Source organism: Coenobita brevimanus, chromosome 91 (assembly GCF_032717465.1).
Source record: "Coenobita brevimanus isolate Jiangsu-jjx chromosome 91, ASM3271746v2, whole genome shotgun sequence".
NCBI classification, from domain to species: domain Eukaryota; kingdom Metazoa; phylum Arthropoda; class Malacostraca; order Decapoda; family Coenobitidae; genus Coenobita; species Coenobita brevimanus.
Window position 1 is genome coordinate 24,265,076 of NC_137044.1, and position 26,481 is coordinate 24,291,556.

A 26,481-nucleotide genomic window follows, 5' to 3' on the forward strand; every position below is an offset into this window, starting at 1 on the left:
AGTAACAACTAGAGGTCCCGCCAAGGGGGGAATCACACCAGCCACGAGCCGATACATATCTAGCGCAGCTCGGAATATGACCTTGACCTTGACCTACTTTCACCAATTTCTAACTATAGTAGGACTCGCGCACGTTTGCGGCTGTGGTGTGGCCCGCACCTGTGTACAGTGTTGCCACGTTTTCTATACCGTTATCTCTCTCTCTCTCTCTCTCTCTCTCTCCTGGCGGGAAATGTGAGCCACCCTGAGTACTTTTGATTCTTTTATAAGTTATTTATAATTGTGTTTTCATTTGTTAATTTGGTTTTGTTATATTTAGTAGTAGATGGAGTGTCAAAGTTACTGTCTGCTGAGAGGTTTGTTACGTTACTGATTCATACACCCCGACGTAGTGGGGTGTGGGTGTAGGTGTGGGTGGGAGTGTGGATGTGGGTTTGTTGGGGTGGTGGTCCAGGGGGGAGGGGAAGTGTGAAGGGGGATTTGACCTGAGACACCCAGGAGGGATTAAGAAGGGAGGGAAGGGGAAGGGGGGGCTGGATTCACCTACCACGTGGTCAGTATTAGAAGAGAGAGAGAGAGAGAGAGAGAGAGAGAGAGAGAGAGAGAGAGAGAGAAATTACGTGTATAGATATATGTGCATCAATAGGAACAATGTATATCAGTGTGTGCAGTATGTACAAAGGAACAAATGAATACAAAGAAGGCAGTGACAGACTTCTCTCTCTCTCTCTCTCTCTCTCTCTCTCTCTCCTGGCGGGAAATGTGAGCCACCCTGAGTACTTTTGATTCTTTTATAAGTTATTTATAATTGTGCTTTCATTTGTTAATTTGGTTTTGTTATATTTAGTGATGCCGACAATGCATTCAATGCATGCTCCTCTCCTGCCTCTCTCTCTCTCTCTCTCTCTGTAGGGAAGCTATCTGTCAAGGCCACCGACTGGGTGTGGAAGTGTTGCCGCTCGCAGGTGAATAGTTTTTTTTTTTTTTTTACTTCGGTATTGGCATATGCCTACTATTTTGTCCTACATATTAGCTTATGATTATAAATGTGATTATTCCTCGCCCTTAAAATTATGGTAAAAGCCAGTAAATGTGAGCATTTTTCCCAAGCAACACCTGTACAAGCTATGCTTGGGTCTATGGAGGTACGTACTTTACCTTAGGCCAGACGGGGTGTGTCAGTGCTGCCACTCACAAGAATTATATGAATTATTTCTTTTACTTTGGATATTGGCATATTTCTTCTTTTTTCAGGCTCATTCTATTATATCCATAACTGTAATATTATTAACCACCCTAAAACTACGCTAAAAAACATTAAAAGTGACAGCTATTTCTTTTAGCAACACTGTACAATATGTATGCCATGTTTCTGTGTTACTGTATAAATATTTTATGCATAATAAGATTACTGTTGATGCATCCATCAAAATACACAAGTGTAAGTTTTATTCATGTGAATTTATCGAATTTGTGATGCCTTGTACATAAATAGCTTCCGTTTCACATAGCAAGTTGGGGAAACGTGGCACCATTGTACACAGGTGCGGGCCACATCACAGACGCAAACGGGCGCGAGGCCGACTATAGCAGGAGATTTTCATCCCTACTACACACCTGTAAAATTTTGTGTTGATATGTTGAGCGGTTGCGAAGTTATCGTGCTAACACACACACACACACACACACACACACACACACACACACACACACACACACAAACTGTAAACAATACCAGCTTTGCCTTCACGGCTGGTAATAACAGCAAGAATAACAACAGAGACAATAATAACAATAACATTAATCCAACAGCAACAACACTAAACAATAATAACAACACCAATAATAATAATAATAATAATAATAACAATAATAATAATAACACCAACAAAATTCTTCCTACCTCGAGATGACTTTATTTAGATTCAGAAACTGTGTAGTAAAGGAGGCAAAAGCAGTCTCCCTTACCCTTCCATACCTAGCTTTTTACTGCAGCCAAACACACTCGATTTTACTCAGCCGGGATCTAGTTGTATCTTAGCGGCGATAAATCTTACGAAAAGGATGGTATACTTACGATCCATTCCCCGTCGTAACTAAGGTTTTTACAGGATGAACTACACAAGGGATGATTTTTGCACTCCCTTCCCTGACCATCCTGCAGAAAACAGTCATAACCTGCTGTAATTTTCGTGTCGTAACTAAGATGTATTTATGAAGCCTCCTTGTCCTTCCTGCACATCAAAGCCCGACTTACGACAGGATTTTGATCGTGTGTGTGAATGACAAACACCATAACACAAGCTTCATTTATTAGCTACATACTTCATCATCATCATCATCATTAACCTATAAGTGTGTGTTGGGGGTCTACCTGGAGTGAGTCATTCCAGGGTAGATTATCTTGTGCTTTTTTGTCGCTGGTCAGGTGAGAAAGAGAGCTAGATTTTTTATTTTTTCTTCGTCACGCATTTTTATCTTAACTTCTTCTTCTTCTTCTCTCTCTCTCTCTCTCTCTCTCTCTCTCTCTCTCTCCTCCTTTTTCTGCTCTCTTATTTCCATTCTCTCTCTCTCTCTCTCTCTCTCTCTCTGGATTCTTCCTCTCTTCTTTCTCTTTCGTCTCCATTCTCTCTTTTTTCTCTCTACTTCCTCACCTCTTCCCCTCTTAGTTTTTCTCTTTTTTCCTCTTTCCATTCTCTCTCTCTCTCTCTCTCTCTCTCTCTCTCAAACCTCAGCCACTTAACCCCTTAGCTCCAGTCGATTTTATCCAGCTCAGGGACGTTATAGTAAATGGTAAATGGAGGTTACACACAACCCCCTCCGTTCCAAAATCACTCCTCAACTGAATAAAATCATCTGAATATTGCAAAAAGTTATTAAGAAAATACACCTCTCTTCCTGTTAGAACCCTTCCTAACGCCTTTTCCTAAGCGATTTTTTTTTATTGCACTTTAGTGTCCTCATCTATGTTATATAAATCCTTTTAATATCCCCATACTCTACATAAATAACGTACAGAAGGATATTAGCCAGCCGTGTCCAAAAATAAATAGCTCAGGAAGAGGTGTTTGGGAGCTTGCTTAACGAACGAGTGTCCCAGTGCCTCGTAAAGCTTGCAATCGAAGGGTTGCAGGTTGTGACGGCCGCTCGTTATCGTAAAGCTTATACTGGAAGGCTGTGACGAGTCTTTACTGGCGTCTTGCAGTTTTCAGGGAGATTTGTAAAAAGCGCTCCTCTTGAAACTCGCTTGCTGGGAGGACGGCTCAGTCAGCTGGTGTGAGCGTGGTAATGGGGCAAAGAAATGAGTAAATGATTCAGAGTAGATACTGAAAACACCGACTGAGCCGTCCCCACAACACGAGAGAAATGGCCTGTCGAAATTGAGTGTTCAACATGGACCCCCTGTACATCCTGCAGTTGATTCTTGGAGTTTGAACCAGCTTTACAGATAAATTCCTGTCCCACCATCACTATATACAAGCTTAGAACTGATATGCCAGAAGATATGCTTGGTGGCCAGTCTGTAGCTGCTTCCTAGAGATTTCAATCGCTACCACCAGCTTGTAGAAGCTTTCGGTGGTGTTTTGGGGTATGTCCGTTCTCCCGTCACCTCTTAGCGATTCACACCACTGCCATCGCCTTGCAGAACTTAGAGCTCGGAGGCATATAGCAGGTTTTGGGGGATTATACAAGTGTGAAAAATCCTTGGTCACTCGTATGTAATAGATCTCTCTGTTTATCCACTTATCAATTCTGTAAAGGGTGACCAGAGACAAATCGCCTCAACGTCGCCTTGTCCTCTGCTATTTGTCTGCCCTTCCTCTAGCTTGCACTCACCCTCTCTCATATATCCCTTCACTCCATCCCCCCATCTCATCTTTGGTCTCCCCTTCCTCTCCCCTCCACCACTCTTCTGATCAGTCTCATCCCAATGCCATCCCTCCATCTCATCCTTGATCTCCCTCTTTACACACACTCCCTTGCCACTCCTCACCACTACCACCTAAAGTTCTGGCCAACCATCTTGTAGAACTTAAAGTTGAAGGGTCTGTAGAAGTCCCTGAGGGTGTTGAAGGTGGCCTGGGAGACTGTAGGGTGGGAGCGGCCCTTGGATGAGCCTAGGCAGTGGGGTCGCCCTGTCTTCTCCCTCTTCACTAGGCACGGGAAGCCTTTGGTCACGTTGAAGAAGTGTTTTTCCGTGATGACCTTTCGTAGACCCAGAAATTCCTGTAGGCAAGATGGGTGGATGTTAGTTGCAGATAGATAGACAGGTAGATAGATTGACCGATGGATAGACAGATGAGGTGGATGATAGTAGGATAGTGTTTGTTTGGATACATGGATACGTACTGTACATGGAAATAAAGGATGGGTAATCTCTCTCTCTCTCTCTCTCTCTCTCTCTCTCTCTCTCTCTCTCGACTAGACGCAGAAAGCATTTGGTTATGGTAAAGAACAAGTGCTCTTCCATTTTCACATGGCTTAGTATTAGGAATTCTTGTGAAGAAAAGATAGAGAGCCAGTGAGCAGATAGATTGGTAAATAGATAGATAGAGAGATAGACAGAGGAAGTGGATGAATAGTCTAGCCTATGAATGGAATGACAGTGTGTTTTTCTGTGGATACTCTGCTCGGTCGTAGAGATGAGTGTTGCAGAGAGCAGTGTTTTAATGAGTGTTACAGAGAGCAGTGTTTGAAGGAGTGTTGCAGAGAGCAGTGTTGTAATGAGTGTTGCAGAGAGCAGTGTTTTAATGAGTGTTGCAGAGAGCAGTGTTTTAATGAGTGTTGCAGAGAGCAGTGTTTTAATGAGTGTTGCAGAGGGCAGTGTTTTAATGAGTGTTGCAGAGAGCAGTGTTTGAAGGAGTGTTGCAGAGAGCAGTGTTTTAATGAGTGGAAAAATCATCATCATCATTGTCATCATCATCTGGACCTCCTTTCCAACCCTAGGGCAGGGTGAGGAGTAGCAACGTCCAGACAGCCCAAATTTGCCCAGTCCAATGGTCCACGCTTCCATTCATTCATCACTCAAGCCCCCGGAATCCTGGCTCTATCGGATACGCCAAAAACATTCACCATATTCGGTAGCTTCACAGAAACGTATCCAATAGAGTCAGTCCGGACGCTGCCACGTTAAAAAGGGGTGCCAAATCCCTGATCATGCACTTCTCACAAAATTCATCCAACCAGCTCGATCTTTTGTCAGTTCCCTAGCCTCACCGACTTCCAAACCTCTCTTCCTCACACACTCATCCACCATATCCCTCCACCTTCTCCTTGGCCTACCTCGCCTCCTTCCTCCTTCAAATTCGCTCAGATATACCTATTTCACCGCTCTATTGTTGTCCATTCTCTCCACATGACAATACCATCTCAGTACACTTTCTTCGATTCTGGTGTCCACCGACTTCCACACTCCACATCTTTCATGGGAGGTGGTTTGTGGGAGCTGTTAGGTAGGAAGAGAAGGATTTTGTTGTTGTTGTTGTTGTTGGCCTATCGACCAATAGAACCGAAGCCCCTGGTTATTAAGGCCGTATATATATATATATATATATATATATATATATATATATATATATATATATATATATATATATATATATATATATATATATATAGATATAGATATATACGCACATCCATGCATATGTACAAACATACTTTCATACACATACTGTACATACACCAGTACATATATATACATGTATATCTATTTATCTATCTATCTATCTATCTATCTATATATATATATATATATATATATATATATATATATATATATATATATATAATTTTTTGGGGGGTTGATTTTCTTTCATATAATCATTATTACTGTATACATTACTGATTAGGAAAAAAAGAAAAAACTAAAGTCCCTAGAACTAAAAACCTAACAGACAAATCGCTAACCTATGTTAAAGCCCAAAGATACAAATAGCCAAACCTATTCTAATGGTAAAAATACCCCGACGAAGCGAACACCATCGACTGCAGATATGTAATGCTTTTCTACATTACATACCTGTACTCATCACTTGGGGACTGTCAGTCGAGGAAAACTAATACAGGGAACATCAATGTATGAAAGACAACCAGACTAGTCAGGAGCATTTCTATATACGTCATCAGACAGCGATGGAATATTAAGGTGAGAGAGTACATACAAAAGAAGACTGCGTAGTTCCTCGTACTGGTGTTGCAAGAGTTGCAGTTGATGGTTTGATGGGTGGGGCAGGGAGTGAGGGGGGGAGTGGTGGGCATCTTGTTGCGGGGCACGGGGAGGGGCAGGGGCTGAGGGGGAGGGAGGAGGGGGGCATGATGTAGAACCAGCGGCGGGAGGGTGTGTCGGCTGATGATCAGGAGCAGGGGTGGCGGTGGAGGCAGGAGCAGGGGCAGGGCGGGCTGAGTGACGACTTGGACAGTCCAGGTGCCAAGCAGTGACGCCCACACGCCCACACCGGGGGCACTGGAACTGCAGTGAATGTAGGAGACGAAGGTGGGCAGCCATGGGGTTAGTGGGGGCTGGTGGCGTGAGTGGTAGGGGCAGATCCGGGAACGCAGATGAGTGGGGTCAGGTGCACGGGGACTGGGAGAGTGAACGGTGGCGGAGTGCCTGACAGGGCAGGTTGTGGTTGAATGGTTGCCACTGCACAGACCACACTGTTCTGCAGACCGGTAGTAGCGTGAGATGTGGCCAGACTCATAACAGCGATGGCACAAGGGCTGTGATGGCGTGAAAAAAAAAAAAAAAGTTAGTTTAGTTAACCCTTAAAAGTATATGGTTTTCTATTATACACAGGTAATTCCGTTTTCTATAATCAATTAATCCAGTGACGTACTTTTTATATAATTTCGTCCATCTTCAAACGATTATATTCACCTTAAATGAGACTTTTTAAACTGAAGGGCTTAGATATAGCCTTCATTAACCACTTTACTACTATGCCTAATATTTTGGTTCTGCATCAGGCTTCCTTGCACGTCTTTTTTTAATTATTTAGTTGGCAGAATACATTTCTTTTGTATGTTATTTATAGACCTTTAGTGCTGATGTAGTTGCATCAATAACAAAAGGATAATGAGATGCAGTGTGAAAGATAAATATCCAGGGAAGAGTTGCTGGGATATTTTCGAGATAACTATTAATAAAGTCCTTAAACTCACCGCCACATCTCAACATTTTATTATTTGTTTTAGTAATAACAAAATATACCGAAATATTTACCATTATTTCTGGTACGAATAATGTGAAAAATATTTACTGCATCAGGGAAATCCATGGTTTATAAAAAACCTTATGCTCTGGTCAAATATTTGCATATAAATCCAGAAGTAGAATCCTAGACATTATCTTAACCTACTGTAGGCCAACTTCTGTTTTATTTTTCGTTATTTGTGAATGTTTATATCACTGTCTGTAGTTTTTAAATATATTAACATTCATTATTCCTCCGAGGAAGCCATATTTCATTTCTTCAGTCTGTATACGGATGGGGTTATAAAAGAGATACAAGGTAGTGCAGTGGCTCATGAATGTTGCAACGGCCCTAATGAGATAGGGCAGCGGTTGGAATCTCCCTGTACTGTTGTTTGCAGATGATACTTTGTTGAGAAGAGGGAAACCTGTATTTTACACAGGAAAAATCATCTGAGAAATTACCACTATGCCGGAAATCGAACCCGGGACTCTCAGGTGAGAGCCAGGCAGCATACCACTACACCACGACCAAGTAAAAGTTAACTCACGTTGTCACAGTCTTGTAACCAATGTCATTCCGCCCCCACTGTGGGCCTGAAGAGGGTGAGTTAACCCCCTGGCACTCGGGCAAGTAGATGCTTTTAATCTACCCCAAGCACTTCCGGCAAGTCAGAATGAAGAGGCAGACCTGTATTTTACACAGGAAAAATCTCACCTGAGAGTACCGGGTTCGATTCCCGGCATATTGGTAATTTCTCAGATGATACTTTGTTGTTAACCCTTGTGTGGTGTTCATGTTTTTGTTATGCAGCCAGTGTTTGCGGGTCTGGTGGACCCACCGCATTAATGAGTTTAAATCAATACAGCCATAACAATTTCTGTAAAAATACCAGATGTTTACTTTATCCCAAATGCTGACAATAAAGACAGCATAAATGGTTAATAATAATATGCTTAGGAGCTCTTGTCCCAGCTTGTGTGAGGTAAAAAAGTTATTGCATGTGATGTTGTGTCCACTGAGTCCTTGTGTCATGTCCAGGACAACTTTCATCCCTTGGTTCTTCTCAGGGGCTTCTCCATCTGGCCTCCTTGTATACACTTGCAAGTTCCATGCATATGATGATGCAGCATCACAGGCAGCCCAGATCTTTATTCCGTATATTGCGGGTTTTGATGGTATGTACTGCCTGAAGGGGCAGCGGCCCCTAAATGGCACCACCTACTCATCAATAGTGACATTAGGGCCAGGGTAGTAAAACAGGGGGAGACAGTGCACTCACTTGTCCCACACTGTCTTGAAGGGAGCTAGCTTGTCTCTCTGCTACCAAGCTTGTCTCTCATCTTGCGGTTATCAGAGCAGATAATCCTGGAAATAATGTGAAAATTTTCCAGAGACATTGTGGCACGGAAAAGTTCTCTGCCAGTTTCTGCATCCCACAGGGATTCTGTGGATTCCCCTTTGGATCTGAAAACTCCAGCAAGGATAAGAAGCCAGAAGTATGCTCGTAAATGGGTTTGGTTTATCTCCTTCCATCCCTTTCCAAAAACACGCCTTGCTTCTATTTTAGTGCAATCCAGAATGATTTTCTGGCTGTCATCCGGGATGAAAAGTTCAAAAGAAGACACGATATCCTGCAAGTGGGTAACTGTCATCCGTGTTGGCCCTGGATGCATCTTTATCACATTGGCAGCCCTGCAGGGTGGCTCTTTCTTTGGGCAAGGATACCATTCAATTTCACCATTATTTGACATCCATATTTCTCCACTTGCTGGCTGCTGGTGAGCTGTCTGGTGACTGGCTGGTCCTCTGGTTGGTCCTGTGGTGGGCTGCTGATGGGCTGATCCTCTGGCTGGCTGGTGACGAGCTGGTCCTGTGGCTGACTGCTGCGGGGGGCCTGAAACTGGCTGCTGACGGGCTCATTTTGGAGCTGGCTCAAGGTCAATTTCATCCTCTTCTTCAAACTCACTGTCAGACTCTGAATTGACAGAAATGCGATCTTCAAATGAGGAAGTGAAGAAGAATTGTGGTGTGGATGTGGTTGTGATGGGAAGCGTTAGAGAGCAATATACTGAGGTGGTTTGGCCATGTGGAGAGGATGGAGAGTGAGAGACTGACGAGGAGAGTGTGAGTGAGGTTGAGGAAGAGTAGAGAGAGGGGGAGGGCCAAGGATGAGATGGAGAGATGGAGTGGAGAGGAATATGAGAGGGGGGGGTAGGTGAGCTTGGAGCAGGTGAAATAGCAGGGGATAGGGGGCCTTGTAGGCGATTTTTTGTGGCCACCCCTTACGCGATAAAGGCGTCTGACAATAGCTAGATAGATAGATAGCATTTAATTGATCATTGCACGTGAGGTATTCTCATCAGGCCAAAAATATTCGTAACCCGTTTTCTTTAGCTACTTAGTTTGCATATCATTCCTTATCATTATACACGCGCATAGCACACTACTCACAAGACTAGATGTTAGTAAAACCTGTGATGCTGTCCGCCAAAACAAACTAATCACCAAAATATACAACACAAACATGGACAACACCAAACGCTGGCTTCCAAATTAATTGTCTGGTAGTCAAGCACCGGGGCGACGAAATACCGAATCAGCGGTCAGTTACCGAATCGGCACTTTTAAATGGAAAATATTATAGTTTTTATTACAATATGGGTTCATGCACACCTAATTATCTGAAATACAGTTCAGCCCAAAAACTTTGTTTAAAATAACTACTGTATTATTATATAAAATCAGGTTTCAGAGCATAAACGTGCTAATGTTAGGGTGTATTTACCCTTCAGACCGTCAAGACGCATTGACAGACTTCTGTTTTGCTTGAATATTGATCTAAAGCACAAATAAATGTACGTGCATTGTAAATCAATATTAATACAGAGCAGAAGTCTATCAAGGCGAGTTGTCAAGCTCGAGTCAAAACATTGCTGCTAACTTCAGCAATTTTTTGGTCTGATTCTTGAGTTTTTTATTTAATAGTTAAACAAAACAAATTATTGACCAGATTTCAGATAGGTAGGTGTGTATGAACCTATGTGGTTATAGAAATTATATTTTTCATTCAAAAGTGACGATTCGGTAACTGACCGCCGATTCGGTATTTCATCACACCCGTTAAGCACGTTATATTTTAGGACAAGCAATGACCAACCCGAAATTTCCTGAACGGAGTTCCACCCACACTCTTCAACCCATAAATGCATGATATTCCCACACCCCAACCACCCACAAATATTGTCTCCTATACAGATGACATCACCATAACAACCACACATCATATTGCAGACACAGCCTGTACACTGCAACAGGACTACCTCAACACACTGCAGACACAGCCTGTACACTGCGACAGGACTACCTCAACACACTGCAGACACAGCCTGTACACTGCAACAGGACTACCTCAACACACTGCAGACACAGCCTGTACACTGCAACAGGACTACCTCAACACACTGCAGACACAGCCTGTACACTGCAACAGGACTTCCTCAACACACTCCAGACACAGCCTGTACACTGCAACAGGACTACCTCAACACACTGCAGACACAGCCTGTACACTGCAACAGGACTACCTCAACACACTGCAGACACAGCCTGTACACTGCAACAGGACTTCCTCAACACACTCCAGACACAGCCTGTACACTGCAACAGGACTACCTCAACACACTGCAGACACAGCCTGTACACTGCAACAGGACTACCTCAACACACTGCAGACACAGCCTGTACACTGCAACAGGACTACCTCAACACACTGCAGACACAGCCTGTACACTGCAACAGGACTACCTCAACACACTGCAGACACAGCCTGTACACTGCAACAGTACTACCTCAACACACTGCAGACACAGCCTGTACACTGCAACAGGACTACCTCAACACACTGCAGACACAGCCTGTACACTGCAACAGTACTACCTCAACACACTGCAGACACAGCCTGTACACTGCAACAGTACTACCTCAAACAATGCAGACGCAGCCTGTACACTGCAACAGTACTACCTCAAACAATGCAGACACAGCCTGTACACTGAAACAGTACTACCTCAAATAATGCAGACACAGCCTGTACACTACAACAGGACTACCTCAGACAATGCAGACACAGCCTGTACACTGCAACAGTACTACCTCAAATAATGCAGACACAGCCTGTACACTGCAACAGTACTACCTCAAACAATGCAGACACGGTCTGTACACTGCAACAGTACTACCTCAGATAATGCAGACACAGCCTGTACACTGCAACAGTACTACCTCAAACAATGCAGACACAGCCCGTACACTGCAACAGTACTACCTCAAATAATGCAGACACGGTCTGTACACTGCAACAGTACTACCTCAAACAATGCAGACACGATCTGTACACTGCAACAGGACTACCTCAAACAATGCAGACTTGGGTTGAGGACAACAGGCTGAATATCGCCCCAGCTAAATCCACCACCACACTCATCACCAGCAGTAAACATGAGCACATTGAGCACAAGTACTCCCCCCACATCGTATTTAACAATGTACGTGTACCACACACAGTTCACTGTGATTCTTGGAGTGACATATAACATCGGACTCACCTTCAAGGACCATGTACAAGACAAGAGGCGGTACATCTCCAGACTCAATGCACTCAGGCCACCTACAGAGCCAGACACTGGGCCACAAAAGGAAGCACTGTCCTTACTCTAAAAACAATACATTAGATCTGTGATGTCCTATGCCTCGTCACTCCCCCCCCCCCACCGTCATTGACTACCATCCTGTCTAACACCCAAATATGGATCTCCCTTTCCGGTGGCGCCAATGGCTGACTCAGTGTCAGAAAAAACACAAGGCCATGGGTCTTCATCTTTTCTTTTGCACCTCCTCGTGACTAGCAGCAAATTCAAGCAATAATCTCTTCTTACTACTCGATAGTCAAGATGGAGAGACGGCAGTTTTATGCCAAGTTAGAGTAAATAGCGGTTATATGGCTCCACTCTCAAAGGCAGTGCTAGGGCTCTGCATGCATTCCACTGCACTTTTTCGTGACTAGCGATGAATTCCATCATCTATCACTATATATATATATATATATATATATATATATATATATATATATATATATATATATATATATATATATATATATACAGACACCTTACTCCCGTAAGGCATGGCCACAAACAAATTGCCTCGACGTCTCCATGTCCCCTGCCATTTTGCTGTCCTCCCTGCCAACTGATGCCCCCTCTCTCATATGCCTCTCCACTCCATCCCTCCACCTCCTCTTTGGTCTCCTCCTACCTCTTTCCTTTCTCCACTTCACTCACATGCACTCTTTTTCAGTCTTTCGCCCTCCGTCCTCTTCACATGGCCAAACCAACTCAGTGTATTTCTTCTAACCTAACGCTTTCTATCACATCCTCATCCACACCACAACACTCCTTCTCTTTCTCGTTTGTTAGTCTCTTCATGTACCTCCACATGCTCCTCTCAAATAACTCATTTCCACTGCTCTCACTGTTGTGTCCTTCCAACAAGGTTCAAGCTTCCCTTCCAGGTTATGTTAGTGTGTTACGTTGATTGATCTATTAGGTTAAGTTACGTTCGTTCTCTTAGTATCAGGTTAGGTTAGTATGTTACGTAGATTAATCTATTAGGTTAAGTTACGTTCGTTCTCTTAGTATCAGGTTATGTTAGTGTGTTACGTAGATTAATCTTTTAGGTTAAGTTACGTTCGTTCTCTTAGTATCAGGTTAGGTTAGTATGTTAGTCAGTTCGGTTAATCTGTTAGGTTAGGTTAGGTTTGTTTTCTTAGTATGAGGTAAGTTTAGTTTGGTGGTCATTTAGGTTAGTCTGTAAGGTTAAGTAACCTTTACGACAATAAATATTTCAATCAATTAGGTTTGTTTTCTTAGTATGAGCAGGTATCAACTCACATTTCCACCTCTCTCTCTCTCTCTCTCTCTCTCTCTCTCTCTCTCTCTCTCTCTCTCTCTCATATTCTGTATATTGTACTCATTCCTATGTGACCTTCAGTGACATCGTTGGCCAGTTTATGGATTTTAGGTCAAATTCTAATTGGCCTCACTGATCTCTTAACGCTAACTCCTCAGTGATTTATCCTACGCTGTACACACCAGTAACCTTTTATCCTGTATATATCTGACGCAGACTGTGTCGATAATAAAACGATAAGTAGTGTGCTAGATAATGCGAAGTTTAATTGTGCTAAAGAAATTGCTAATGAAGAGGTAACACGACCATGCCATTTAGAAAAACAAAATGTCCATAGTTAACTTAGTTATCGCTTAAAATATTTGGTTTACTGTTAGAAACACGTAATACCATTTTCTTTTTAAATTCATATAATCTAGTGACGATTCTCCGGAATATTCCGGAGAATACCGCAGTCTCCCCGACATCGAGGCGGACCAGGAGCAGTGGAGTCTGCCCTCAAGAATGCCGACACCCCCACTCGGACCCACCGGGGTAGCCGCCGCCAGCCACCACCACTCCGGGCAACAGCGGCGTACGTCAGCCCGGGCCGTGCGCCCTTGTGACGCTCAACCACCACGCCGCCGCCACCGTAGGCAAAAGACACTACCTTCGTGTGGCGGAATCACCGAGTTAGCTAGGGGTGGAGTCAGAAACTGTACTGCAGGCAGCGCCTGTAAGGTAGAGACGATCAACGATCGCTCCCTTCAAAACCAGGTAGAGACGATCTATGGTCGCTCACATAAAAATCAGGAAGAGACGATCAATGGTCGCTCCCTGAAAGCTCAGGTAGAGACGATCCACGGTCGCTCCCTCAGCACCCCGGTGGAGACGATCGATGGTCGCTCCCAGGGTATAGTAAGGAGGAAAGACCTCCCTGTCTCCCCCGGCCTCTGTTCCCTGCGCGAGGCCCTTGAGAAGAACCACCTGTCGGGCCCCCGTGACAGCCGCTGCCGCAGTCCTTCCCTGCCGGCGCCCCTGCCCATAGGAGACCGCAGTCCGTCGCCTCTTCCGGCCCGCCCCAGGACACCCGGGCGAGACCTCACCACGCCCCCGCGACGCCGGGACCTGACCCAGAGGTTCCTAGCCCTCTTCGGCCCCAGTCCGGAAACCCCCGGACGTGAGAGGACGCCCTAGCGAGTCGCCCCGTGCCCTCCCGGCTCGCCCTACCCTGACGACGCCCTCAGTCCGACCGGATCATCACTGAGGTAACCGTGTTTCTCTCCACGAGAGATACGAGTGATCCTGTAATAATTGTGAAGTAGGTTAAGTGTGACTCCTTTTCTCTTAGAATAAGACTAGTGCAGTAATTTCATGTAATTTCCATTGGGGTAACCCAGGACATAATGCTCCATTAGCGGGCGAGAATATGGGTAGAGACCTCAAGTGAAGATACGTGCGAGTGTCATCCCGAGTTTACTAAGGACTTCTCTCTAGAGCCCAAAGAAAGGATAACACATTATTGGAGTGCTATTGGCTAAGCTCTGAGTAATACAGTGGAATAGAATTTACGAGGGTTCCGACTTTGTTACGCGTTGGGAAGTGCAAGTCTACATAACCTACCCGGCAGATGTGTAATATATAAGTTGTGCCGACGGAAATCTAGTGTTACCAAAACAACGAGGACAGCGAGTAATAACTGTATTCCCCTGTTCCGCACGCTATCCCTAAAAACTCTCTCCATTCCTCACCCCCGCTCTTAAAGTCCAAATAAGAACCAGAGTTAATTGTCAAAGAATTCTTGCCAATAGAAAACACCTAAACTCCCTTGTTAATATCGGGCCTCATTAAATATTACCATAACTTCCCCCTCGCCGTTCTAAGTCACTCTCCGTGTCTCCCTACCTCCCCCCCCCCCTTCCTGGTAAATCACAAATCCCCCTCTCTCCCCTCACGCGCTCCGCGCGCACGGGTATTTACTGTACTCCTAGTACTAAGATTTGTTGTATTGTCATTAATATCAAGGAAGCTAGTATCCTGCGAGATACACAATATTTTAGATAAGGTTTTGTATTGCTCTATATTGTGATGTAATGTCTACTGAAATGTCTTGTGTCTAACTGAAATAATACCCGTGTATGGTGTTGCCGAAAGTTTTTATGTCCTGCCTCTCTTCATTGCACTAGCTCCGGTCTCGAAAGAGGACCCCGCTCAGTGTTGAGTTGATTTGGGACGAGAAGTCGAGCCAAATTCTACTCAGCATTACACCTAATATTTTGGTTCTATAGCAGGCTTCCTTGCACGTCTTTCTTAGCGATTTATTTGGCAGAATACATTTAAGTCTCTTGTATGTTATTTTTAGACCTTTAGTGCTGATATAGTTGCATCAATAACAAAAGGATAATGAGGTGCAGTGTGAAAGACAAATCGCCAGGCAAAAGATACTGAAACATTCTCAAAATCACTTCTAATCCAGTCCCTAAACTCGCCTTGACAACTCAGCAGTACAGCATTTGTTTATGTAATAACAAAAAGTAGCACAATATTTACTGTACAACTGCCCTGTACTCCGGTCTTTTATAATGTATTAAATATTACTACGTCAGGCAAATACAAATTTTTCAAAAATGTTTAAGCATTGTTTAAATATTTGCATACACTCCCAGAAAACAGTCAATTTGAGATTTTTTCTTGAAATAATTGTTTTCATCTCGTGGCAAATGTGCTGGTAAAAATTTTCTTTTCAGATTGGTGTAATTTTTGGGTGATATCAGTATAATTATTTTCATTTTCATTTTTTTTTTTTTTTTATCGTTGTGTGTACGTACACTCGCAATCCCTAATCTCTGACCCGCCTCAGAGGCAGGGAGAATGGACTCAGGGGTCTTTGTATCTGACGTGTCATGAGCTGCAACGTACAAACGAACACGCCGAGCATGGAGCAGGGGAGGTTCGAAGTTCGAGCAGCTTTGATTCCCCATGTGGGTAGGATGTTGGTATAACTGTTACTGTCTTTTCATAGTAGTTTATCATAAATGTTTCTTATTGATGATAATATACAAAATTTCACAGCATTAATCACTTGACTTTATATTTACTCTTATGATCATACCAAGTTAAGTCATTGATCAAAACAATGATTACAGTAGTGTTATGCGACATTGTTTTTGTATAATATGACTATTACTAGATTATTTTAACTAATACTATAACTATATACTCATACAAAATGGCAATTCTTTTCACAACCCTTTAGTGTGCTAACGATTTTTTATTAGGACTCATTCAGTGAGATGCAAGCCCTGGTCACCGTGTGTTTATCCCTCACTTGTTATCCGACTTAATACCACATCTATTATTAGCAGTCCCAGACCTCCATCGACCACTACCACAATCCGTTAGTGTGAAAGGGTTCATCAATTCTCCATAAAGTGTTAGGCCTACTTTCCGTTTCAAATGTTGCTTTGTTACTATTTCGTAAGACTAAACTGATTTACAAGTTAAGAAGGGAAAAAAGTTCACAATCTTATCTCACTTAATCATATTTATAATGCCTCTCACTGACAGGCAAGCTAAAATGGGTGTAGGACATCAACACACAACTTTAGATGCCCTCCAGGTCCCTGAATATCTGCTTTCCTGGACACGGTAGGCAAACATATTTTGAGTTAAAGAAACACAGATGGATCCGGAGTTGATCTCACCACTCAAGGATAGTCGGACTTCAGTCTACACTCAGCTCGTTTAATGGTAAGTTCTATACTTTGTTTCGTCTCGTCTGATCAACGAGTGGAGATACGGCACCATCGAATTGCCAGTTCGTTGACTTGTTGGTATAAACATTTAAATTAACACTTCATTAATTTAATTGCATTATTCTAGGATGAAAAGAAAAATCTTATTATTTCATATATGCAAATCATGGTCATCTGCGTCGACGATACAACACACACACAAGAAAGAACAATCCAAATCAAACTCAACTATCTTCAAACGTAACGAGCATCAACATTCCAGTCATTTGTGTCTCCCCATTTTACTTAGATGAATAGATATCTGCCTTCATACTACTCTTAAAAAGTATTCTAATATTTAGTGAATGGAAATGGCATGAGTATTGTTATAATATAGGCAGAAATACGAGGTGAACTTGCAATGCAATGTTTTCCATTTTACAAAATACCCCAATACCGTTAGTCAGATGAGATGAAACAGACAGTAACAACTCACTCATCTTACTCGTGTAGCTAATGTAAAATAATAATGGAAAAATATTACGTATGGTGTCATTTACCAATAAATTAACGAAAATTACACATTCACTTCGTTAACTATGTGGTCACGTTCCAGCTTGTCTGCCAAACTGCATTTTATGTCTTCTGCCTGCCTGCCTGCCTTTTGCCTGCCTTCTGCTTTCCTGCCTGCCTGCCTGCCTTTTGCCTGCCTTCTGCTTTCCTGCCTGCCTGCCCTCCTTCTGCCTGCCTGCCTTTATCAGTGAGTTGGTAAAGAATTTTTTTTTGATAACTCGATGTTGCTGTGCTATAGGCTATGGATTGCCCACATACACTATTTGTTAAGTAATATCTGTGTGCTCCACTGTTGTTCATATCCTCCCCTCCCCTAACTACTTCCTTTGCCCATTCGTATCTCTGATGTGTGTATGGCTGTCCCTTTTTGTTGCTCGGTAATAGAATAACGAAAATTACACAATCATTTCTTTCCCTTTGTGGTCACGTTCCAGCTTGTCTGCCAACCTGCATTTTATCCCTGACTGTCTGCTTGCCTGCCTGCCTGCCTGCCTGCCTGCCTGCCTGCCTGCCTGCCTCTATCAGTGAGTTGGTAAAAATTTGTATTTGATAACTCGATGTTACTGTGTAAAAGACTATGGATTGGCTACATAGACTATTTAAGTAATATCTGTGTGCTCCACTGGTGTTCATATCCTCCCCTCCACTACCTACTTCCTTTGCCCATTCGTATCTCTGAGTTGTTGCTTGGTAGACGTCGAGACTGACTTGAATCATTGTTAGTTCTACTAGCCAACTAAGCGCCCTCCGGGCGCTGTCTCCTAGATTGTGCAGGCTGCGCATGCACAGGAAATATTTATAAAAAGACAACAAATATTACACCTTGGGGCCCATGGACTGATATTGGACTCCAATGTGAGCAACAAACATCCCCCTGGGCCTGTCATGAAAGTTTGGACCCACTTGACCTTTTATGGTAATCATTCTCCAATTGACAGTGCAGCTAAAGCTGAGCATTGAAAAATTGTGTAGAACGTTGCGTAATACTACAGTGTTTGTGCATGGTAATTATAGTGGCAAAAAAGGAAAAAGTCAATTTTTTTTAAGCATGAATGTTTTAATCCTGAAGGGGGAAACAAATTTATATTCTGAGGCAGAGAATTAGTTCAAGGTTTATATATTGTTTGGTAACATTGTTTGGATGACTGTTATTTAAGTTTAATACGGAATGTGTATTAGATCTGGTAAACAATTACTAGGTATTAATTTAGTCTTTTATTTCTAGGTATGGAAGCCAGGCCATGTGGTCGTGCCCGGGCAGCGAGGACACGGGCCAATCGGCCAGAGGTCATAATGAATAGAACTTTGATAGTAGGTTATCACGCAGCAGGGAAGGGAATAAGGGAGATAAGTCGGTTAATGGGCATCTCAAGAGCGACAGTGCAACTGTGGTTAAGGAGATATGAGGCAGAGGGTCACGTGTTAACCAGACCTCGACCATGGAGACCACGTGTTACCACCAATGAGGACGACGAAAGCTGCGAAGGGAAGTAGAGAGAAACCCTAGGATAATGGCAGTCGCCCTGACGAGAGAAGTAGAGCTACCTTGTCACGTAGTAACTACCAGGCGACGGCTGTCGGAGGCAGGGTTGCACTGTCATATCCCTGCCCGAAAGGAGACGTTGACTGAAGCAAACAAACAAGGTCGGCTGAGGTTTGCTCAGACTTATGCCAGGGTAGGCGGAGAATTCTGGAAATCGGTGATCTTTAGTGATGAAAAGTGTTTCTCGTCTGTGTCTGCTCAAGGTCGCCACTGCTGGAGGTTGAGAAATACCAGATTTTCTCCCATAAACATTGCAGAAAGGACGAGAAGCGGGAGAGTGGCAGTTTCCGTTCATGGCTGGATGTGGTGGGGTGGACCAGGTGAACTGGTCACCATTGAAGGTAACCTGGATTCCCAGCAATACATAAACATTCTAGAGACCTCCTTCCTACTTTCTGTGCGAGCCTACGCTATTCCTGAGCCCCAGCCTATAGACTTTGTCCAGGACAGGTCACCCATCCACACAAGTCATGCAGTCAGCAATTGGTTTAATGCACACCCAGAAATTGTTTTAATTGACTGGCCATCCAAGGGGTGCGACTGCAACCCAATAGAAAATCTATGGGCACTGATGGTTCAGGAGTGGGAGGTAGAGCAGAAGACGAAGGAAGCAGTGGAGAGAAAGACCAGGGAAGTATGGGAGGGGATCCGGCGGAGGGTGGACCTCTGTAGCAAACTTGTTGATTCTATTCCAAGAAGACTACAAGAGGTTATTGAGGCTGAGGGAGGTTGGACCAGGTATTAGAAACCTTTAATATAGGAGACAGGAAATGATGAAAATGTATGAATTTCTGTTGTGGTTACTATTACATATGGTTTTGTAAAGGATGACAGTGATAGCTATTTTGCCTTTTTTTGTTTGAAAATTTTGTGTGCTCTATATTTCTCTAATTTTTTTTTTTTTTTTTTTTTTTTTTTTAATGTGACCGACTCTACATTCAATAAACTGTTATTCACCATGCTTGACACATTTTGTCACCCAAACTAATCTGAAATAAAAAGAGGAAAACCCTAAAATGAACGGTCAATGTGTTGATAATGCCATTAAATCCTCGGCTTGGATTATGAATCCACGTGTGAACTTATATTCCAAAACTAAGATGAATGGTTTGAAATTTAAGTTCTGTTAAAATTGCAGCCTACTTAAATCTCGTATGAAGGAAAAAAAAACACAGTAGGGAAGGAGGGACAGTTGAGAAAGTAAAGTTGAGTGGCTGGCTATACGTTGTCATCCTCAGAACTAATCGACACATAGCCCGAAATGCTTCAGTATAAGAGTCAGTGTATTTAAGTTGTGTGTGGATGTCCTACACCCATTTTATCTTGCCTGTCAGTGAGAGGCATTATAAATATGATTAAGTGAGATAAGAATCTGAATTTTTTTCCCTTCTTAACTTGTAAATCAGTTTAGTCTTACGAAATAGTAACAAAGCAACATTTGAAACGGAAAGTCCTAACACTTTAAGGAGAATTGATGAACCCTTTCACACTAACGGGTTGTGCCCGACAGAAAAACAATGTAAACACAAGAAGTTTGCTGGTAGTGGTCGATGGAGGTCTGGGACTGCTAATAATAGATGTGGTATTAAGTCGGATAACAAGTGAGGGATAAACACACGGTGACCAGGGCTTGCATCTCACTGAATGAGTCCTAATAAAAAATCGTTAGCACACTAAAGGGTTGTGAAAAGAATTGCCATTTTGTATGAGTATATAGTTATAGTATTAGTTAAAATAATCTAGTAATAGTCATATTATACAAAAACAATGTCGCATAACACTACTGTAATCATTGTTTTGATCAATGACTTAACTTGGTATGATCATAAGAGTAAATATAAAGTCAAGTGATTAATGCTGTGAAATTTTGTATATTATCATCAATAAGAAACATTTATGATAAACTACTATGAAAAGACAGTAACAGTTATACCAACATCCTACCCACATGGGGAATCAAAGCTGCTCGAACTTCGAACCTCCCCTGCTCCATGCTCGGCGTGTTCGTTTGTACGTTGCAGCTCATGACACGTCAGATACAAAGACCCCTGAGTCCATTCTCCCTGCCTCTGAGGCGGGTCAGAGATTAGGGATTGCGAGTGTACCTATGCTACTAATACCCATTTCATGGACCGTGTATCATGGTTTTTCTCAAATATCTTTCAAACTAATCAATTGATCGGTATGATATTTGACACAGTGTACATGACACCTCCCGCTAATTTTTGGTAATATACGGCATTGCCAAGTGGTGTTAGTGAAGGCGTTTACTCTTGACGTTTAAAGGCAAAGTCGCGTGAGCTCTGCAGGGCTAATCTACACAAACGAACGTCCGCTACCCCCCATCTCCTTCCTCTCCCTCCCTACCTCTGTCTCTCTGTTTCACTCTCTCTCTTTCTCTCAGCATTCCCCTCAATACCTGTATGTAACATACAATATGCAATAAAATACCGTTTACCATTATATTATTAGTAGTAGCAGATAACTGGAAAGTTCTTAATGAAAAGGATATAGCGTGGTCTGACCTAACGACCATAATAGGCTAATGGTTAAGTTTTCCCAACGAGGGTGTCAGGTGCGGGGTTGTCTGTCGGCTGCAGCACTTGAAGTATACCTACTGACTGCATCAGGCTAGTGAAGGGCACGGATGCCTCATCGCTGTGAATAACCTTTCTGTAATATGCTCAGTTGTTTGCATCACTTTTCTACCTATTATGATATTTATTATGAGAGAGAGAGAGAATTTCATAAATCCATTACGGCCCTATTATGTTGTGTTGATTATATACCGTACCGTACTGGTTTGTAAGTTAAACTGTGTGATTTAATTTTGGATACCTTATCTTACCTGCTCTTAGTAAACACGTCGATATGGGGGGTAAAGGAATTAAGAGATCGTGATAGTAGGTACATTATATTGGGTGAATAAGGTGACGGTCATACGCTCTTTAGTCAACTCCCGTTTATATAACTTCAGGACATACAATAACAATGATTAAATGAACACAGACTCTACAAACAACAACATACTGTATTTATGATACCCGATACTAATCATTATAACATGATAGAGTGGACAGAGGGGGGGGGGGCACGGGAAGGCCAGCAGGAATGAGGGTTGAGGGGGGAAGTGAGGAGGGGGAGGGGGGAAATGAGGAGGGAGAGGGGGGAGAGGGAGGGAGGTAGGGAGGGAGAGGAAGGGGATGGGGGGTAGCGGACGTTCGATTGTGTTGATTAGTCTGGCGACTCACGCGACTTTGCCTTTAAACGTCAAGAGTAAACGCCTTCAGTAACACCACTTGGCAATGCCGTATATTACCAAAAATTAGCGGGAGGTGTCATGTACACTGTGTCAAAGTATCATACCGATCAATTGATTAGTTTGAAAGATATTTGAGAAAAACCATGATACACGGTCCATGAAATGGAGAGTAGCTGGCCAACAATACTAGTAACACGTTTTCTTTAGCTACCAAGTATGCACGTTACACCTTATCATTGTACTTGCACAGCGCACACTACTCACAACAACGAATATTAGTAAAGCCTTTGATGCCGTCCCCCATCGCAAACTAATCACCTAAATACACAACACAAACATGGAGAATACCAAGCGATGGCTTGCCTTTTACTTGCCTGGTAGACAAGCACATGTTACATTCTCGGCCAACCCATCACCAACACGAAATTTCCCCATCAGAGTTGCACAGCGCTCAGATCTCCCACCCACACTCTTCAACCTATACATATATATAGCATTCCCCCACCCCAACCACCCACATATATTGTCTCATATGCAGATGACATCACCACAACAAGCACAAACCACCCTGTAGACACAGCCTGTACACTGCAACAGGACTACCTCAACACACTGCAGACTTGGGTTAAGGACAACAGGTTGAAAATCACCCCAGCCAAATCCACCAGCACACTCGCCACCAGCTGTAAGCATGAACACAGGTACTCCCCCCAACATCACATTATTTAACAATGTACGTGTGCCACACACCGTACACTAACATTCTTAGAGAGACATAACATCGGACTTCAAGGACCATGTACTAGACAAGAGGCGGTGCACCCCCAGACTCAATGCACTCAGGCCAACTGCAGGGCCTGACTTTGGGCTAAAAAAAGAAGCATTCTCCATATTCTAAAAAACAATATTGATATCAGTGATGATCAATACTCCTCCCCCCCCCCTCAGCATAGGCTCCTATCCTATCTAACACCCACAACACCTTTGCATGTCGTACAGAACAACCCCCTACGCATCATCACTGACTGCACCAAATCGACTTCCTTAGGTAATTTACCATCTGATATAAAAGCCCTCCCAGTGACAGACTACCTTCGTATAAGGGGCACATAATTCTACAGGGTACGCATTAGCCTGTTCCAGTACACAACACCTCTGCTGTTATATGACACACGCAACACACCTAGGCACATAAAACAATCACCATACAAACATTATCAAACCTTCTATAACAATATCCCACCTCCAGATACTCTAACACCAACAATGAAAAAACACCTCCATACTCTATCTGTCTATGTATCTAATGCCAGACGCCTTAATCTCGGAAGGTGTGGCCAAAAACAAATCGCCTCCATGTCGCTCTGTCCTCCGCCATTTCACTGCCCTCCTTCCAGCTCAAACCCCCCTCTCTCATATACCTCTCCACTCCATCCCTCCATCTTATCCTTAGCCTCCCCTTCCCTCTCCCCCCGTCCAGCTCACTCACATACACTCTCACTTCACAATAATATACCACCTCGATAACAACACCATACTACCAGCCTCCCCCTAGCCGTGTCTCTCGTTCTTCCTGTGAAAGTAAACCCAAGTTACGACAAAGAAGCGATCGTAAGTATGGTCGAGAATTTCACCCCTGGCTCGGAATCGTATCCCGGCTTGGACGGTGATTAATTTATTAAGTTTGGTTCGGCCTTTCCAATGGTGAAAATGGCTGACTCAGTGGCAGAAAAAGACAAGGCCACGGCTCTTCATCTTTTCCTTTGCATTTCTTCTTGACTAGCACCAAATTCGAGCAATAATCTTTTCTAGCTGCTCAATTTTCAAGATGGAGAGATGGCAATTTTAGGCCAAATTAGAGTAAATAGCGGTTATACGGCTCCACTCTCAAAGGCAGTTCGAGGGGTCTACACGTATTCCATAGCACTTCTCGTGACTAGCATTGGATTCGATCAATAAACCTTTCTCTTGTCTATATTTATCTACTGTATATCCAGACGCCTTCATCCGTCAGATGTGTCCACAAACAAATCGCCTCCACGTCTCCTTATCCCCTGCCATTTCGCTGTCCTACCTACCAACTCACTCCCCCTCTCTCATATACCTCTCCACTCCACTCCACCTCCTCCTGGGTCTCCTCCTACCTCTTCCCTTTCACCACTTTACTCATATGAACTGTCCTTCTCAGTGGCTCGAGCTCCTTCCTCTACACATGGCCAAACCAACAGTGTATTCCTCCTAACGCTTTCTATCACATCCTCATCCACACCACAACACTCCTTCACTTCCTCATTAACTGTCCATGTACAATACCTACACATGCACCTCTCAAATAACTCATTTCCACTGTTCTCACTGTTGTGTCCTTCCAGCAAGGTCCAAGCTTCGCGTCCAGGTTAGGTTAGTGTGTTACGTAGATTAATCTATTAGGTTAAGTTACGTTCGTTCTCTTAGTATCAGGTTAGGTTAGTGTGTTACGTAGATTAATCTATTAGATTAAGTTACGTTCGTTCTCTTAACATCAGGTTAGGTTAGTATGTTAGTTCGGTTAATCTGTTAGGTTAGGTTAGGTTTGTTTTCTTAGTATGAGGTAAGTTTAGTTTGGTGGTCATTTAGGTTAGTCTGTAAGGTTAAGTAACCTTTACAACAATAAATATTTCAATTAGGTTTGTGAAATACCCACTCGGAGGAGTGATCCCGACACACAACCCCAGGAGGAGGACATGGGGAGGTGACCCCCCACCCAAAGAGGAGGCAACGGGGAGACGCATTGGTGCCCCGCGCCACAACGACTCATCTCCCCCGTGACCCTATGCCCCTTTATCACGCAACAAGGCCCCCAGGAAGTGCACTGACCCTTTGTCGGGGAGAGAGCTCGCCAGAATCGGGGTGGGACTTGCCCTTTGACAAGTAGGCCCTCGGTAGCAGTGTCCACTGGACCTGCCTCCACAAGAGGAAGAGCAACCACCAGAGCTCACAGTCCTACTCTACCCCAGGGGAACAGCGGCACAGTAGGGTCCACCGGATCTACTATAGGAGGAGTGCCCACAGGATCTCCTTCTGCCATGCACCATCGGAAGCAGGCGTCTTGGACCGTCATCCAGACTACCTGCGCCTGCGGTCTACCAACCTACCTACCTACCTATCTACTTACTTTCATGCTCTGATTGCTTACCTATCTACCTACCTGCCTGCCTGCTTCCATGCTCTAATTACCTACCTACCTACCTGATCTACCTACTGTAATTACTTAAACTACCCATTGTACATACCTATCTATCTATCTACCTACGTTCCTACCTGCCGACCCACCTACCTATCTACCTCCTACCTGAGCTACCTACTGTAATTACACTATCCAATGTACCTACCTACCTCTCTATCTTCCTACGTTCCTACCTGCCTACCTACCTACCTACCTCCTTGCCCACCTACTTACCTACCTGCCTACCTACCTACCTGCATGCCTACCTACCTACCTACATAACAACCTACTTACTCAGATTATATGGCATCGTTAACTATGTATTGATCGTATGGAGAGAGAGAGAGAGAGAGAGAGAGAGAGAGAGAGAGAGAGAGAGAGAGAGAGAAGGGGAGGGTAAGGCAGGCAGACAAGCAATCCACAGGCTAGAGAGAGGAAAAAGTTGAGAGAGAGAGAGAGAGAGAGAGAGAGAGAGAGAGAGAGAGAGAGAGAGAGAGAGAGAGAGAGAGAGAGCTCCCTTGGTCACTCGTTAGGCCAGGAAGAGGAAAAGAAGGGGAAGGAGATGGAACAAGAGGAGACGGAGGAGGAGGAAGAAGAGGAGACGGAGGAGGGGCAGGAGGAAGAAGAAGAGGAGATGGAGGAAGAGGATTACATAGGATTACATACATAGGAAAGCAAACAGCAACAGACCTTATGGTCCTTTCGAGGCTGCTTGTTACAGAGAAAACTATGACTACAAGATCTAACTCTACATGCTGAAGGATAAGGATAGTAAAGCAAGAAGGCTCCCCCCACCACCAAATCCTCTAGGAAAAAGTGAGAAAAACCACCATGCAGCATGGAAAAACTGAAATGGAAATTTCATAGGAAAAACTGGAAAGGAAAAGTCACATTCTATAATACTTTGCCTATAAGCTACCCGACTGAGTAACCTGAAAGAGAAAGAAGTCAAATAAACTAATAGTTACGGCATGACATTATAAACCGGTACATTGAGTTTATGGAAAGCCTGTGGACAT

At 43.5% G+C, this 26,481-nt stretch overlaps 1 protein-coding gene across 1 annotated transcript; it reads right to left on the minus strand.

The window, feature by feature from the left end:
- Nucleotides 1-8,503: 8,503 nt before the first annotated feature.
- LOC145411915 (uncharacterized) lies at nucleotides 8,504-8,872 on the minus strand. The gene has a single exon (XM_080281884.1). The coding sequence runs from the start codon at nucleotides 8,870-8,872 to the stop codon at nucleotides 8,504-8,506; it is 369 nt and encodes a 122-aa protein (XP_080138010.1).
- Nucleotides 8,873-26,481: the final 17,609 nt, after the last annotated feature.

Bases quoted from the DNA above. Each gene is read 5' to 3' on its own strand.
- LOC145411915 (XM_080281884.1), bottom strand. From the start codon at position 8,872: ATGCATCCAGGGCCAACACGGATGACAGTTACCCACTTGCAGGATATC.